The following is a 17,484-nucleotide window of genomic DNA, read 5'->3' as shown; positions in this document are numbered from 1 at the left end:
CTGGCATCTCCCAAGTCTGGGTGGCAAATCCACTCTGCTTAGACCCGCTGCTTAAGAAGGAGGTTTGGGAGAGGAATTCCTTCCCAAAAAGTGAGGGAGGACATGGCACGGAAGACCCAGCCCCTTCCCATGCGGCCTGGAACCAGGCGGTAGGTTTGAGGAGATGGCACCCTTCTCTGAACTAGCTCAGACTGGGTCACCACCCAGCTACAAATGTATCCTTATTTAATTTATAGCAATTATACTCACATTCTGCCAGACAAATAGATTTTACAAGCCCTCAGTTAAATGTGGATAATTGCGTCTGCTGGTGTCGAGGGACCGTATCGTCCAAGCTTGGGAGGAAGCGTGGTATCCTGAGTCCTCCTAATGCTGTAAATTAGCAGGGAACATTCTCACGGCAGCTAAGCAATTATCCATGACTTCATTTTCCCCCACACCCCCTCCTCACCTCTGTGGGCTGCCCAGCCATGCCTGTGCACACGTGTGTGTATGGATGTTTCAGGCCTACGTGGCTGGGAAGGGCTCTTCTGTCCCTTGAGATGCTGAGATGTCTTTTCTCCGTGAGAGGCCTCTCCCCATGTTGGGATGCCACCCACCGCTCTGTGCTCTCCCATGCCCACCTTTCTCCTGAAAATGGCCATTGTCAGAGGGGTTTCCAGAACACCAAACATGAGCCGAAGCCTCACCACTGCCAAGACCTATGTATTGGCAGGTTTCCTGCAGATGCAGGAGGTCAAACAGGAGCTTCGGAAGTGCACAGCAGGCAATAAGGACCACCCGGTGCTCACGGTGGTTGCCTGGGTGCATGTGCACACATGTGGACACAAAATTCAGAGTCACTCAGGCGCTCCGAGGTTCACAAATGCCTGCAGCTCTGCCACTTTTACATAGGGCCATCTCAGGGAAGCCCCTTCATCTCTGGACCTCAGCACGTTCGTCTCTAAACGGGAGAAGTGATACCCACCTCCCACCTGCAGTCCCCCTCACAATGTGGGTGTGAAATCACACGCAATGAAAAATGGGAAAGCATTTTGAAACACGCAAAGCACCAATGAAATCAAAGGCAGGGCTGCTCATGTGAATTCCGGGTGCCCTGGCGTCTTGGCATCCTCTCCTCGAGCAGACTCATGAGTGCTATAAGATGGTTAACAGGGGCCGGGCACGGTGGCTCATGCCTGTAATCCCAGCACTTTGGGAGGCCCAGGCAGGCGGATTGCCTCAGCTCAGGAGTTTGAGACCAGCCTGGGCAACACGGTGAAACCCCGTCTCTACTAAAATACAAAAAATTAGCCAGGCATGGTGGTGTGTGCCTGTAGTCCCAGCTAATCAGGAGGCTGAGGCAGGAGAATCGCTTGAACCCAGGAGGTGGAGGTTGCAGTGAGCTGAGATCACGCCACTGCACTCCTGCCTGGGCAACACAGCAAGACTCCATCTCAAAAAAAAAAAAAAAAGAAAGAAAGATGGCTAACAGGTGCGCCTTCTTTTAGGCAAATCTGATGTTTAAAAAACACAAATTGGCTGGTGAGTCACTTTACACAAGTTCCCTTTAATGTGGAAATGGAAAGTTTCTGAGCGCATTTCAAATCTCCTGCCATTTTTAAAAATACTTGTTTATCTACAAGCTTCTCAGAACATATGTGCAGCACCAAGTCAGGGACTCCCAATGAGAACGCGCCCACCCACGAGGGGAGCATGGGAGGAAGGTGTGAGTCAGCGGCCCCAGGGCTGCTCGGCAGAGTCCTCTGCCCGCCTGCTTGAGTTCCCTGGGACCTTCTCTCTCCACAGCCACATCCAGGCTCTGTCCAGCACCCAGGTCTGCCCCCACCCCAACCCAAGAGAAGGGGTCTGCGTTCTCACAGGGGTCTCCAGGGCACCACCGTTAGCAGGCAGGGCAGGCCTAGGGGAGGGAAGTGCACGGGAACTGCTTTGCCTCCCAGCCACTGCTCTGCACCTCAAGAGCTCGGCCATCCGAGGGGAGGGTGGAGGAAAGAGGCCTTGCCATGAGGAGTCTCGCCCTGCCACAGGAGGGCTCAGGCTACGTGCCCTCAGCTTTTAGGAGGGGATGTCTAAGGCCCTGGAATGGTCTGCTGATGAGTGTCTTTACTGACCTGGGGTCTTGGGCTAGCCAGGAAGTAACAATGTGATGTGGGGGGCTGGGGTCTCATGGGATCAGCTGACGTGAGAAGGCCTGGAGACTCAGGTCAGCCATGGACACCTCCCAAGCTGCTGTGGTGAAGCCAGTGAAGACTCAGGCCTGGAGGTCGACGGGCTTCCCTGCTGGGTGAGCCTCCCCAGGTGCTGTCAAACATCAGTGCCGGGAAGATGACACCGTCCTGGCTCCACGGCAGAGGGCAGGATGCTCCGTGCCCTAACCTACAGGCCTCCGCGCCCTAACCTACAGGCCTCCGCGCCCTAACCTACAGGCCTCCGTGCCCTAACCTACAGGCCTCCGCGCCCTAACCTACAGGCCTCCGTGCCTTAACCTACAGGCCTCCGTGCCCTAACCTACAGGCCTCCGCGCCCTAACCTACAGGCCTCCGCGCCCTAACCTACAGGCCTCCGTGCCTTAACCTACAGGCCTCCGTGCCCTAACCTCCGTGGCTGCTTCTCTCGGCTGGTTCCACCCTGTGTCTTTTTGCCGTAATGAACCCTGAGCATGAGAACCATGACTGCCAGCCTCCGAGTTCCTCTAGCAAACGACCAGGCCTCCAAGTGGTTCTGGAAGCCTCTGAGCTCGAGGCTGATGTCAGAAGTGGGGCTGCTCGAAGTGGATGGCTCCCTCTACATGGAAGGAGGCTGGGCCCAGGCTGCCTGCCAAGCCGAGGGGCCTCTCCAGAGCCCACAGGCCACAGCCACTGGCAGGACAGCAGCTCTCAGTCCCTCCCGCTGAAGAAAGCACGTGGGGAGGGACAGGGCCCAGGGCCTCACCTGGACAGGAGGCGAGGCTCAAATGATCTGTGCTGGCAGTGGGTGACAGGAGGGGGCCTCAGAAGTTGAGGACACAAGAAACATGGACCCCTCACCAGGGCATGCAGGACCCCAGGGGCGCACCCAATGCAGTCACTATAGGACCAAGCAAGATGACGCAGGCCCCTGGCAAGCCTGAGGCCGGGGCAGCCGCCATGCTATCTCCTCCTGTGGTGGGGAGGTCTCCTTGAGGCCTCAGGAGAAGGACAGAGAGAGAGAAGGGGAAGGAAGTGATCAGGTGCAGGAAGGCCCCGTGAGGGCGGCCCGCGAGGCCCGTGGGTTCCATGTACCCATGCCCCACCCCAAGCTGCCTGGTCCTCAGCAACTGGCCCCATGTTCCGCGGGCTCAGCAGCTCCCAACAGAATTCTACGTGCTGCCCAGACGAGATGAGGATGGGGCCTTGCTGGCTGCTGGCTTCCAGCTTCGTGGGAGACAGAGGCGCCCAGGGAGGGGCAGAGAGGGGAGAAGAGCATTGAAGGGGCTGAGAGAGGCGAGACTTGGAGCCTGGGGAGAAGGGGGTGGGCCGGGGAGGGAGAGGAGAGGTCCTGAGAAGGCCCTCTGATGACAGCTGCTCTGGTTCGGCAGGAGGGAGACAGGGGGAGCTGTGTGCAGACAGCAGCTGGGGTGGGCACACGGGGAGGGCTGGCCCCCGACAGTGGAAGCACAGCCTCGTCTTCCTGGTAAATCATCCTGCGGCCTCGCTGGCAACTGTGACCAAGATGCCCACCCCCTGCCCCACATGTTCAACCCCTCCCTCCGCCCTGTGCTGCCACAGCACCCCCGCTGCCTCCCTGTGCCTGGCCCTCCCCACCAAGGGCACAGAGGGCCGGTCTCATGCTCAGGCCGGTGCCTCCAGGAAGCCCCAGGGGGTCACCTGCCCGAGCTGGCTGCTGAGGGCTGGGCTGTGTTTCACCCAGGGCTTCCTGGCCCAGGCTGCCTCTTCTCTCCTCCTGCTCCCTACACACCCCTTCATCTGCAGAAGCTGCCAGGCAGACACTCGGTCTGGGCAAGGCCCATGGTCCAGCAGCCTCAGGCTGGGCAGGGCCAGGCTGGGCGGATGCTGGGTCTTCACCCCGGCAGTGCTCCCATCTGCCTAGGCGCAGCAGCGGGAACGCCGGGTGCACCCTGGCTCTTTCTTCTCCATCACCACCTGTTATGGTCTAAATTGTGCACCCTTTCCAACTTCCTATGTTGCAGCCCGAACCCCCTGCGTGGCTGTATTTGGAGGTGGGGCCTATAAGGAGGTTATTAAGGTTCAGTGAAGTCACAGGGACCCTCATTGGATGGGATTGATGCCCTTATAGGACGAGACAGCAGGGCAATGTGCACTCTCTCTTCCTCTCCCTCAGTTTCCCTCTCTGTGTTTCTGTCTCTGTCTCTCTCTCGGGGTGCACAGAAAAGGCCAAGTGAGGTCACAGGGAGAAGGCGGTGTCTGTGCCAGAAAGAGTCCTCATAGGCATGGGACAGGCGGCCCCTGTGACGGGACTTCGGGTGCCCCATGTGCCACAACCTCCCCTCTTTCTGCCTTCAGCCCCAGTCTCCCTCCAGACTCCGGACTCTTGGATCCAGTGGCCAAACTACTCACCCCCACCAGATTTGTCAAAGGCCTCTCGGCATCACGTGTCCAAAACCAGCCTCCTCATGTCCTGTGGTCTTCCCCGTGGAAGCCGCATCTTTCCAGGTTCCCAGGCACAAGTTCTCAGCGTCATCCTCGATTCCTTGACCGTCCTCGCCACGCCCACATTGACCAGGAAGCCTGGACAATTCTGCTTTCAACGCTTGTGCAGATCCCACCGCACAGACCCCAATCCCACCTCCACTGTCTCCCGGCGCCACCGCTCCCACCGGACGTTTGCTGTCTCTCTGCTCCGTGCCCACCGCCCAGCTATTCTCAGCACAGCAGCCAAAGGGATTTCTTTAAAATGGAAGTCACATCCTGCCAGCCCTGCCGGTACCCAGCACCTGGGATTCTCCACTATCTCCCACACGTCGTTCTCAAACACCGCCGCCTCTCCATGCTGGACACTGCCCCTGTGCAAATGCAGCTCCCAGCCCTTCATCCCATTTGCTTTTTCCCAGGAATGCCTGCCCCTCTCTGACCACTCAGTGCCCATAGACAAGGTCGGCTCAATACATACTTGTTCAAGGAACAGACAAGGAACAAACCCAGTGGAGTCGCTGCTGGACAGGGCTGTCCATCAGCAAATGCCCTTGCAACTTCTCCGTTGTCCACGAGGCTCATGGTGACCCCGTCCTGGATGCCCGGCCAGGGCGCACACTCAATCACCATGCTACCCAGAGCACGCCACATGTCTCCAGCTCCCTGAGGCCTTTGCAGCTACTGTGCCCTCTACCTGGAATGCCTTCCTCTTCTCCTCTCTTGGCAAGGGCCAGCCAGCCTGCAGCCCTAGCCCAGGTACCCCTTCATCCAAGGAGACCTTCCTGCCCCTCAGTCAGGGTCAGGAGTCCCTTCTGTGGGCACTGTCACTCACCCCATCCCAGGGTGCTGCATGGCCTTCAGGCCTCCCTGTCTCCTGCTCACAGCAGAAGCTCCCTGTAGCCAGGGGCGGGTCTTGTTCACCCTTCTCCCCAGGTGCAGAGCGGAATCCTCTAGGCAGTATATTATGTGATGAATAAACACACAGTAAGGGCTCTCCCAGGACAGGTGGCGTGGCCTCCTGCCCATCCCAGGAGCACGGGGGTGAGCATCTCTCCCTCTGCACTGACTGGGGGATGGACAAGGAAGTCCACAACCAGGGAGCCCCTGCCCCCGGAAGTGAAGCTGGGGCTTGGCAGGAAAGAACAGCCGGCCAGGCTGGTAGAGCCTGTCCCAAGGTCCCTCCGCCTCCCCAAACTGAGCTCTCGATTCTCAGCAGCCATGGGCCCTGCCACCTGCCAGCCATGCTCTTCCTGTGAAATTCTCTCCAGCTCGAGGCACCACTGGCCTGGGCCTTCCTCCTGTCTCCAGGGTCGTGCCCACTGGGTCTCCTTGACTAGGACCCCGCCCCCCTCAACCAGGCTTCCAAGGGCTATGTCCAGCCCTGGCTCTCCTCTACCCTCTGGCCTCAGGCAGGTCTGTGGCTCAGGAGGACCTGCCAGCAACAGCCACAGTCTTCCCCCTCAGGCCTGGCCAGAGCTCTAGCTGCCACCCCATGTCCTTCCTGGGGCCATCCCTTGGGATCCTCCAACCCGGCCTGCCCAGACGGATGCTGGTGTCCCCTGACTCGCCCCATCTCTGCTCCTGGAAGGCAGCCCCTATCCATTTAGTCACCAAATTCCCTCCCCACCATGGTCAACTGTCTGCAAGTTCCCAGAGGGAGACGAAGTTCCCTGTGGCCTCCGCTCTGCACTGACACCCTGGGCCAGCCCCACCCTGTCCCCCGATGGCTGACTGTTTAACATGTATCAGGTGACACTCACGCCCTGCTAACCCCTCCGGAAGCTTCCTGGTTTTGGAAGATAAAATCTGCGCTCCTTACCCAAGGCCTGTCATGCCCCACCCTCCTCTCTCACCTCCTCGCTGCACTTAACCCTCCAGGCCCATGGGTCTCTGTCAGCTTCTAGAATATTCCCAGATCCTTCTGCCCAGGCCACTGTACCCTGCAAACCCCTCTTTCTGGAGCACCCTCGTCCAGGCCTAACTCTGTCCTGGCCGGTTCTCATCCCTGAGGCCTCAGCTCCCTCTGACTGCCCTGAGCAAGTCCCCTCGCCAGGAACGCCCTGCAGTGGGGAGGCCCCAGGGGGGCTTGTGTGGCCCCAGTGTTCACTGGGAACCCACAGTGTGTAGCTGAGCATGGAGTCAACCCTCTGGGGCCCCAACAGCCTTCTTGGTTACCACGTGACTCCCTCCCCAGGCGGCACTGCACTCCCCAGGAGAAGGAGGCACCCCCCACCCGGACTGGAGCCGTATCCACAGCTGCCAAGGATGGTGCCCTAAAAGATCCTCACTTCCTTCCAAGGGGCAAAGCCTGAGGTATCCGTGAGACCCAACAGGACACAGCAGGGGCCACGGGGTAAATAAAGAGGGAGTTTCCAAGGTAGATCCTGCTGAGCTGTGCACTTGGGATCAACCTTAGGGCAGTGCTCACAGCCATGGGATGGACAGAGCAAGGAAGGGGGAGAAGACAGGAGGGCCACGAATCCTGACTTAGAAGGCGGCAAGAGCAGAGGGAGCAGAGGGAGCAGTGAAGGGACAGAGCGGGAGACGGGGGGGCCCAGGGGTTTCCAAAAGACACTGGACCACTGGACAGTTCCAGTGGAGATGGGGAGGGTGGGAGGAGAGGATGAGGGGAGGAGAGGACCAGGAATGGTGAGGGCGGAGACCCCCTCCAGGGATCTTGCTGCAAAGAGGGGCGGGCACCAGGCCTGTGCCTGGGCAGGCGGTGCGAAGCGAGGGTTCTCGCTGCAGTGGGAAGACAGACACGGTGACCACTGTGATGCTGAAGGAATCACGGAGAGTGGGGAGGAGGAGAGAGCAAGGCTGCGGGACTCATGGCCTGGAGCCGGGGAGGAGAGGGAGACACAGCCCACAAGCAGAACCGGCGGCTTTTGGCAAGAGTGAGTCTGGGGGCACGGGCGCTGGTGGGCCGGGTTTGAGGAGAGGAGCAGAAGGGCTGGCTGGGGTGTGAGGACTTTCAGGGCCAAGTCGTGGGGCTCACCTTCCGGGCAGCATCCCAGTCCCTTGTCACACTTGTGCCATGCAGGCAGGGCCCAGAGGGGAGGCAGACAGTTGAGGCTGACTGCTGCCGGGGCTGGGAGAGGAGGTGTTCTCACGAACGCGCCGTGTCTTTCTTGCTCAAACAGTAAATAAAACCTCAGGGGCCGGGGAACAAGCCACATTCTAAACTGGTATCGCTGAGAGGTCACAACAACGAAGGGCCGACGTCCGGCCGGCCGGGAGCACTCGCGACACAGCGCTCTGTGGTTCCCACAAGACTGTTTCCACTGATGGGGCAGGCACCTGTCATCCCTGTTTTACCGGTGAGAGGACTGGAGCCCAAAAGTGAACTGATGAAGCCTCGGTGTGAACCCCAGAACTGCCCTGGCCCACAGCTTGACTTACTTATCCACACCCCACCTCATTTCCAAATTTTGGAGGGGACAGCACATCCCTGTTTACTTCAGGGTCTCCTTTTTTTTGTTTATTTGTTTGTTTTTTTTTGCTTTGAGACAGAGTTTCACTCTTGTTGCCCAGGCTGGAGTGCAGTGATGTGATCCTGGCTCACTGGAACCTCCACCTCCCAGGTTCAAGGAATTCTCCTGCCTCAGCCTCCCAAGTAGCTGGGATTACAGGCATGTGCCGCCATGCCCGGGTAATTTTGTATTTTTCGTATCGATGGGGTTTCATCATGTTGGCGAGGCTGGTCTCAAACTCCTGACCTCAGGTAATCCACCCACCTCAGCCTCCCAAATTGCTGGGATTACAGGTGTGAGCCACCACGCTCGGCCCCGGAGTCCCTTTTCTTAGTTTATTTATCTACAGAAGCAGGGAACTGGCTCTAACGACCTGCAGACCCTCAGTTACCTCCCCTCCCGAAGCTCTCTATGTCCTCAGTTCTCCAGGTATGGTGCTCGGAGCAGCAGCTGTGCCTCCCCTTTAGCTGGTAAGAGATGCGGACTGAGGCCCCTGCCCAGATGGGTCTGCTCGGAATCTGGATCCCGATGTGTCCGGGAAAGCAATGCAGCTGGAGAGTCTCCATTCCGCCTCACCTGGCACCATCTAAGGGACCCTGCTCTGGGGAACAGAGCGGCTGAGGCTCTCAGGTCTGGGGAGACATCCTTTGACCCTGTTGACAGAAAGGTCCCCACACGGGTGGGCTGGCGGGAAGCACCCGTCTCCGAGGGGCGACTGCAGGGGACTTCCCAGGCTGTGCCTGCTCTGTGCAACACTGGTCCTGCGATATTTCCCGCAAACCAGGGCAGCTGTGGGGCCGGATATGCTTGGGAACCCAGCCAGCGATTTTGCCTCGTGGATGCTCCTGATGAGCACGGTCCCATTGAAGGCACCGAGAAAGTGTGGGCAGAGCCCACCGCACCTTTCTTAACAGCGTTTCTCACTCTTTTTTTTTTTTTTTTTTTTTTGAGACAGAGTCTGGCTCTGTGACCCAGGCTGGAGTGCGGTGGCGCCATCTCGGCTCACTGCAAGCTCCGCCTCCCGGGTTCATGCCATTCTCCTGCCTCAGCCTCCCGAGTAGCTGGGACTACAGGCGCCCGCCACTAAGCCCGGCCAGATTTTTGTTTGTTTGTTTGTTTTTGTATTTTTAGTAGAGACAGGGTTTCACTGTTAGCCAGGATGGTCTCGATGTAACAACCAGTAACATTTCTGTTAGCCAGGATAGTCTCGATCTCCTGACCTCGTGATCTGCCCGTCTCGGCCTCCCAAAGTGCTGGGATTACAGGCGTGAGCCACCGCGCCCGGCCGTTTCTCACTCTTAACTGTGGAGACTCTTGTTAGGACACAGCTAAGAGCCCCGAAAAAGGACCCTGTTGGGGAAACATCCTGAGACAGGAAGTGCAATGAGCAGAGAAGGCAGAGGCTCCTCATGGGCACATCCACTCACACCATCCAACAGACCCCACCTGCACACGGACACATGCGTACACACATATTCGCAACATGCACAGGTGTGCACACGTGAACATGCATGTACATATGTACATGTGCATGCATGAACATGTGTACAAACACACGCACAGGTGTGCACACATATACACACTTCCCTGAGGATGCTTTGCCTCCTGGCCACTTCTTTTCCAAAGCAGCTGTCGACTGGGCCCGGTGCCCCCAGCAGATGGAGCTGGGCCTGCTGATTACGGCTAGCACTTCACCTGATGTGGCCACCACAAAGCCATGGCATCCCCACAGTCCCTCCTCCTACACAACTGAATGTCCAGGTCACCCCACACTCAGCCTGAAGAAATGGGCCCACAAGGCAGCCACTGTGTCAAGACAGACTCTGTCTGCAGCAATATCCTCGCTGTCCTCGTTCCCTCCCTCTCTGTCCCTTGAAGGTGCCTGGTCCACTGTAGGTGGCTCCTGGGTGTGGCACCAGCACAAACCCTCCTGTCTCCACAGTCACACCCTGAAGTCACAGTTCCCCTGGACACCCTGCAGTGAGGGGAGGTGAGGGAGGGCAGGTGCCATGGGGGAGTGCACAGGGCAGGGTGGCCTCCTGCAGACCCACCCTGGTCTGGGAGCCACTCTCCACCTGTGTCTGCCCCCACCCAACCTTTGGATCCAGGAACAAGTCCAGGGACATGGCATCAGGGCAGAGCCAGCTCCATTGATGGGACCTGGAGCCCTCTTAGGCTGTTCTTAACTTTCCACTTGTCCCTAACATGGGGCTGCTATCCCCTGAGCATCACCACAGCCACACCAAACCACAGGTGACCCATGGGCTTTCCTGCTTTCCTCTGGTTCCCTGAGCCGCACCCACAAAAAGCCTCTGACAGCCTCAGGTGGCAGAGATACAGTCTGCTCTGATTTCACTGACACCCACATCCACACCCTCACTGGTGGGAGCCATGGTGGCAGTGCCCGTGATGCTCACGTCCCCAGCAGGATGGGGCCTGTGCCCTCCCCAGCTCAGGACTGAGGGTAGGTGACACTCCCTGCCTGCCGGCTCACCTTCTCAGAACTAGCAGTGGGTTACTGATGGGTAACCATCGGTCTAATTTCTGTCTGTATGAATTTAACTATTCTAGAGACCTTGTATAAGTCAAGTCATGGAGTATTTGCACAGTATGTTGGAGCTTGCCCTTGCTCCATGGCCAAAGTTCCCAGCTGGCTCCCTCTTCACTCTGGGTCCCCCTTCCAGTGCTTCCCTCACCGACTCTTCTCCTGCCAGTGACTCCCCCAGAGAGACTCTTCCCCCTTGAGATTCTCCCCTACCCAGACCCTCTCCTGCTGCTGTTGATGCCAACAGCACCTCTGCCAAAGCAGTCCCAGGTCCACGTGCTGTGCACACGTGTGCAGAGGCACACACGCTCACACACGGCTGTGGAGCATGCTCCCTGCAGCCTCTTCAGAGACACCAGCACAGAGCTGGGCGAGGCCTTGGAAGGGCATCCTTGACCCTCTGTGAGGAGAGGCAGCGGCCAGCGCCCACACATCCACACAGACATGCACGCCTCGTCCACCCTGAGGGGCCCTGGGATGGTCACGAGTCCCATCCTTGCCCATATGGGAGAGGAACAGAGGAGGAAACCGGAAGAAGAAACGCTTGAAGACCCCAAACGGGGACTGGCAAGGTGGGGTGGCAGCAGGTAACAGGCAGAAGAGATACAGGCAGAGAGTGAGTCCAGCAGGCTGGGCAGGAGGAGGGAGACCACACCGTGGACCAGGCCAGGGTCTGTATTTACGGTCGCCTCTCACTCGGTCCCAAGGGTGGCACCCTCACTAAGAAGCTCAGTGTGGTGCCGGCTGCCTGCAGCTGCCGAGGTTGGGTCCTCAATGGGGCACCTGGGGAGCCCAGGGGAGCCTGAGCAGGCCTGAGGTCACATCTGGGGCAGTTGAGATGCTGACTCTAATTCCAACAGTCCTGCTACCGGAAACTAGGAGCTCCATTTTACAGAAGACAAAACCGAGGCCAAGAGAATCAATGACTTGTCGGGGCCACACGCTTCCTGAGTGAGATCCAGGATCTGACGCCAGCTGCGTTGGGCTCCAGAGTCCAGCATCCCTACATTTGCTCTTCTTTTGGGAGGAAGGGGAGGGCTTGCAGCCTTTGTTGCACAAATTCGTGATTCTGCTCAACTCGGAGCCTGTGCATGAGGACCTGACTTTGGCCTGGGAGTCCTTGACCTCTGCGAATCCAGAAAGGAAAGTGGGTGGGAGGACAAAGGATGCAAGGCCCCAGCACATCAGAGAGTCCAGGCAGGGGGCTGCCGAGGCGAGGGGCGGGAGCCTGGTGCTTCACCTCGCCCCCTGGAGACATCAGCGCACCAACCCAGCTCTAGGATTGAGTGATTTCCCCCAGCGTTGCACTCAGACTGCGGGGGCCAGCCAGCCGTCGCTTTGAAGACGACTTCAGAGGGAAGGTGTTTGATTTCAACAATAGCCCAGTCGCTGCGAGAGCCATTGTTTTTATAATAGCAAGAAAAATTCTTAGGAGAGTGAACTATCTAAAACATCTTCAAAAAAAAAAAAAAGCAGGTAAGAAAAAAAGTAGAAAATAGACTCAAACATAACATGCCTAAAAATCCTTCAACATATCAGCAAATGGAAAACCCCTGCCTACGGTTAAGGAGGCTTCCCAAACTATAGTTCATTTAACTGTCCTTTTAGGGGTCTCTTAATCAGAAAGGTGATTTCAGTATCAAAGACGATTTTGAAAGTACTTTTGTTTCTAAAGTATAAATAGTATGTGCTTTATACTGTGCTTGACAAATATTATTATTATTGTTTGAGACAGAGTCTCGCTCTGTCACCCAGACGGAGTATAGTGGCGCCATCTCAGCTCACTGCAACCACCGCCTCCCGGGTTCAAGCAATTCTCCTGGCTCAGCCTCCTGAGTTGCTGGGATTACAGGTGTGCAGCACCACACCCAGCTAATTTTTGTATTTTTAGTAGAGACGGGGTTTTGCCATGTTGGCCAGGTTGGTGTCAAACTCCTGACCTCAGATGATCCACCTGTCTTGGCCTCCCAAAGTGCTGGGATTACAGCACAGGCGTGAGCCACCACACCCGCCCTGTGCTCAACAAATATTATTTCTCATCTGCCAATAGACTCTCATAAGATCACTGGGCATGAAGTAAAAACAGACATGCTCAGAGCCCCACGTTCGGATTGCTGCCTGTGGACATCAATTTCACCAGAAGGCATGTCTGATAGGTGCCGAAAATTGGAAATTCATTGATCTTTGTGGCCAGAAGAACAACTTCAAATTTCCCAGATCAAACCAGAGAATCATTCTTTACAGTTAAGTCTAAAAACATGAAGTCAAGCCTGATCCGTGATCATGGGTATTGCACATGAAAAGGATCGGGGAATCCAGGGCCCAGCTGAGGAACACGAAGGCATGAAATGGAAACATTAAACACGCGGTCTATTCTCACTGCAGTGGTTATGGTCCATAAAGACCTCTCAGACACTGACTTTACAAATACTGAACCATCGTTCCTAGGGGAAATGCACAGTTAGGTTCCCAAGAGCCTCTGGCCACATTTTCTTGTTTAGAGACAGAGTTTCACTCTTGTCCCCCAGGCTGGAGTACAATGGTACAATCTCGACTCACTGCAACCTCCACCTCCCGGGTTCAAGCAATTCTCCTGCCTCAGCCTCCTAAGTAGCTGAGATTACAGGCACCCCCCACCATGCCTGGCTAATATTTTATTTATTATTTTATTTTTATTTTTATTTTTATTTTTTGAGATGGAGTCTCACTCTGCCACCCAGGCTGGAGTGCAGTGGTGCGATCTCAGCTCACTGTAACCTCCGCCTCCCCGGTTCAAGCAATTCTCCTGCCTCAGCCTCCTAAGTAGCTGAGATTACAGGCGCCCGCCACCATGCCTGGCTAATTTTTGTATTTTTAGTAGAAACAGCGTTTCACCATGTTGGCCAGGCTGGTCTCGAACTCCTGACCTCAGGTGATCCTCCTGCCTCAGCCTCCCAATGTGCTGGGATTATAGGCATGAGCCATGGCGCCTGGCCCACATTTTCATCAACTCAGCAAACATATCTCTGAACCATTACTATCTTAAGTGCACAGTCAGTGACATTCGGAACATTTGCCTTGCTGTCCAGCCATCACCACCTTCCATCTCCAGAATGCTTTTATCTTCCCAAACTGAAATGTTGTCCTCATTAAACACTAATTGCCCAATCCCCCTCTCTCAGGCCCTGGTAACCACTGATATAATTTCTGTCTCTATGAATGCAACCGTTCTAGGGACCTCGTCTAAGTCACACGGTGCTGGTGTTTTTGGCTCTGGCTTCTCTCACGGAGGCATCATGTTTTCCGGCTTCATTCACGCTGTATATTCTGTGTCAGGATTTCCTTCCTTTTCAAGGCTGAGTAATATTCTCTGGCACAGACAGACCTCATTTGGTTTCTCCATACATCTGTGGCTGGACACTTGGGTTTTCCACCTCTTGGCTCTTGTGAATAACACTGCTATGAATTGGAGTGTGCACATATCTCGTCCATACCCTGCTTCCAACCCTTTTGGGTGTATACCCAGAAGTGGGATTGCTAGGAGAGTCTTTTAAAAGATTTTTTCATAGAAACAAGCATCTCCATGGAGCTTCACTTCTTGGGCCAGGCTGCCAAAGCCAGCTTGGCTCATAGAGGAGCTAACCGTACCCACATCAGTCACCTGGGTTGGTGGGATATCTGGAAATGCCCCCTGGAAACTCGTGTTCACTAACCAATGGTCACTAGCAGCCTTTTATTTGTGTGCAACCTGTTTTGTTAAAAAAAATCTGTCTCATTTGTTTGAAGTGGAAACAAAGGACAATTAATTAGTTAATTATTCTTCCCTCCTTCTCACGCACACTGGTATCAAAGGACCTGTGTCCCAGATGTGAAGGGAACAGGTTCATTTACCGATGAGAAACCAGGGAGATGCCCTAAGGCAGACAAAGGGGGGAAAAAAAAAGCCAATGTGGTACAAGCTTTCAAAAAAGGAGACAACGTAATTGGAATGATCCTAGAAATTCTGCAAGCTCCTTTTCTTAGTCAAACAAGTGAGTCTGTAGGACGAGTGCCACAGCTCACGAGGCTGGGTCCCTGAAGATCGGTGCTTTACACTTAACTTGGTGAGAGCATGAAAGATGTCCTTAAGTAAAACGTTTAGAATCCAGTCGCTCCCCTCCCTCTTCTCTTGCTCCCCCAACCCCAGCATTAATTAACTAGTCTCATTTTCTCTCCCTCTCCCGGCACAGACTCCAGGTTACATCTTCATTCTGCTGGTGTTGGTGTGGTCGGCAAGCTTGCCTGTGTCACCACCAATGCCAATGGGACACAGACGTCTCTGCAAGGAGACACGGACACTCAGACACTCAGGGCCAGGAGCGTCCAGGTGCCATTAGGAAAATGGCGTGAGTCACCCCACTCGCATCTTCTGTTCTCGGAGCCACCCTCGGAGAGGTCCTGCCCTAGTCTCTGGGCCGGGGCTCCCTCACTACAGTCCTACCCCTACCCCAGCTACCCAGGTTTTAGGCCAGTTGACTTGGAGATCCTGCCTATACCTCTGTCTTTTAAGCAGATACAAAACCTAAGTGTGGGAGAGGGGGCATTGTTTCCACGTCTGTCATGTGACTTCGCACTCCTCCCACGGAAGCAAGTGTATCACTTCACCCTGTGACATTGTGCTTGGCCGGATGGCTGGCTTTGACCAACAGAATGTGAGCAGACGTGGTACACAGAGGCTCCGAATGTGCTTATGCAGCTGGGCTTGGCCTCTTGGGCCTCTGCCATGGCTGGGAGAAGAACCTCCCCTGGGAGCTGCTGCCCCTGGACCCAGCCGATTCCATGGGAGCAGGACTGAGCCATGTCCAGCTGGCTCACAGCTTGAAGCAGCTGCAGCACCCTGGCCAGCCCAGCCGACACTGACCTGCAGACCCCACGAGCAAGGTGTGGTTGCTTGTTGACATTTGCCATAGTTATGTTCTATCAAGTCACTGCCCACACGGAACTAGCCAGTACGAAACCAAAGGCTCCTGGGGAAATACACGGCTAAGTTCCTGCAAGCTTCTGGTCACAAAAGTTTCATCGGTCAGTCAGTACCTAACCTTGTTTTAAGGGTGTTTCTATTTAAAGACACCGTATTTCATATACACTGTTGATTTGTTAACATTGAACTCACGGCTAACACCACTAGAGGAAGCACCTCTAATTTTCTCCGTCAGACACGTCACAGCCTCCTGGCACTCAGGAACACTGAACAGCTGTGCTGCATGAGGCTCCAGCGCCGTTTTAAACAGTGAACCCCCCCCCCCAACGGAAAGCACAAAAACGTGAAGAACATCACACTAAACAGGTCTCTGGAAGGACGCTTTGTAGTATGAGAGCTGAGGCTGGAAGGCCTTGTTTGACCTCATCGGGGACCACATGCATCTGGCTACTGCAATTTTTTTTTTTTTGCTGCTCTGCACAGGTGCAGGAACGACTATGAAAGCACCTATAATCTTGATTTTGGGGTCACAAATAAATTTTAGCAAGTAGATGAATTTGCAAATACAGAATCCTCAGATAATGAGCATCGACTGTAAACGTTTGAAGCCATGGACTTATGGGGCAGTTTGTCACGCAGCAAAAACTGACTTACACACGATGAAGACCTGGAGAACCCAGGCCCGCAACTTCCAAGAAGGAGGAGTCTGGAAGTGTTGAAAACACCTGGGTAGGCTACAGTCCATGAAGCGAGCTGGGATTCTCTTTATCCTACAGCGTAAAAATCCCAGTGTTCACTTCACAGTGGGAAATAAAAGCCCCCCCGTCTCTCTTTCAGGCAACACGCCTCTCTTGAACCCCAATACATTCTAGGTGAGTTGCACCCAGCTGTGTGATTTTATATAGGGGATTTAGCCAAGGGAGCAAGGAGGCCCAGACAATTGTGCATCATACTTAGGAAAGAGAGGATTCAATTCATAGTATTTCAAATTCTGACTCTGAACTTTAGGGAAAGCCGCGTTTTACTCAGGTTCGTTGATGGGGAGAGAACTTTTTCTCTGGAGATGGACTTTGGGGCTATGGGGAATCAGGTGATGGCCGAGCATGGCTGGGACCCTGGAGAATGGGGTGAAAGTGCTCAAAGAATGACTGTGCTCCAAGCAGGCTCCTGTCCAAGCAGGTGAAAATGCAAGTTCTAAGTCAAAATGCATGTGGATCTGTGCAAAGAAAATATCAAGGAAGGTAACATCACGAAAAGTACAAGTTTCTTCTCTGCAAAACAAAAAGACCTGCTTTTTGTGGCCGCCCAAAGCCTTCCCCTTTTTCTTCAATCTGGGACCCCAATATCTGACTCTGTTGGGTGCATCCTGGTGCCAGCGTGTCCGTCCCCCACCTCCACAGGGGGGACAGTGAGTTCCGCCCTGTGCCTCTGGCCTGCCTGCTGGTCACCGGCAGAAGCTGTTTCTCGGTTTGGAGTCTCTGTCCCGTGGAACGGCACCACATGTAGGTTGGAGCGTAGGCTCTGGAGCCAGGATCCAGGCCTGCCACAGAATAAAGGTGCCTGCCTACACTTTAAAGTGGGCAGAAGGATGAAAGCTCACGCCCTGAGTGTCCCCCACGTGTGGCTGTCCACAGGCTGCCAGAGCTGATTCCAACGCAGTTTTGTCCCCACGCAGGATCTGTCGCTGTGTGGCACCCCTTGAACCTGGTTCCTGAGCCTACGCTCCAACCCCATCTCTGTACCCAGCTTTACCTCTCTGGAAAGGGAGAACGAGCACAGTCCCCACCTCCTCCAGGGTGTTTAGGGGTGAACGCGTTGACAGGAGGAAATCCCTGCCATGGAGCCTGGCGTCTGGCAGGCACTGACAAATGTTGGCCTCCGGGCTCCTGGGCCCTC

General features: G+C 55.3%; 2 protein-coding genes across 17 annotated transcripts in view; both read right to left on the bottom strand.

The window, feature by feature from the left end:
* Positions 1–17,484, bottom strand: part of RBFOX3 (RNA binding fox-1 homolog 3) — a 524,709-nt gene that overhangs the window by 332,633 nt on the left and 174,592 nt on the right. The gene's annotated exons all lie outside the window — the stretch shown is intronic.
* On the bottom strand, positions 1,431–15,895 carry LOC126939235 (proline-rich protein 36-like). Its single transcript, XM_050764419.1, has 2 exons — positions 2,553–15,895; positions 1,431–2,486 (listed from the first exon to the last, which is right to left on the bottom strand). The coding sequence occupies exon 1, from the start codon at positions 7,808–7,810 to the stop codon at positions 6,905–6,907; it is 906 nt and encodes a 301-aa protein (XP_050620376.1). The 5' UTR covers positions 7,811–15,895; the 3' UTR covers positions 1,431–2,486; positions 2,553–6,904.

This window comes from Macaca thibetana, chromosome 16 (genome assembly GCF_024542745.1).
Source record: "Macaca thibetana thibetana isolate TM-01 chromosome 16, ASM2454274v1, whole genome shotgun sequence".
Classification (NCBI taxonomy): Eukaryota; Metazoa; Chordata; class Mammalia; order Primates; family Cercopithecidae; genus Macaca; species Macaca thibetana.
Note: the sequence above shows the minus strand (reverse complement) of the source record. Positions and strands in the feature narration are given on the sequence as shown.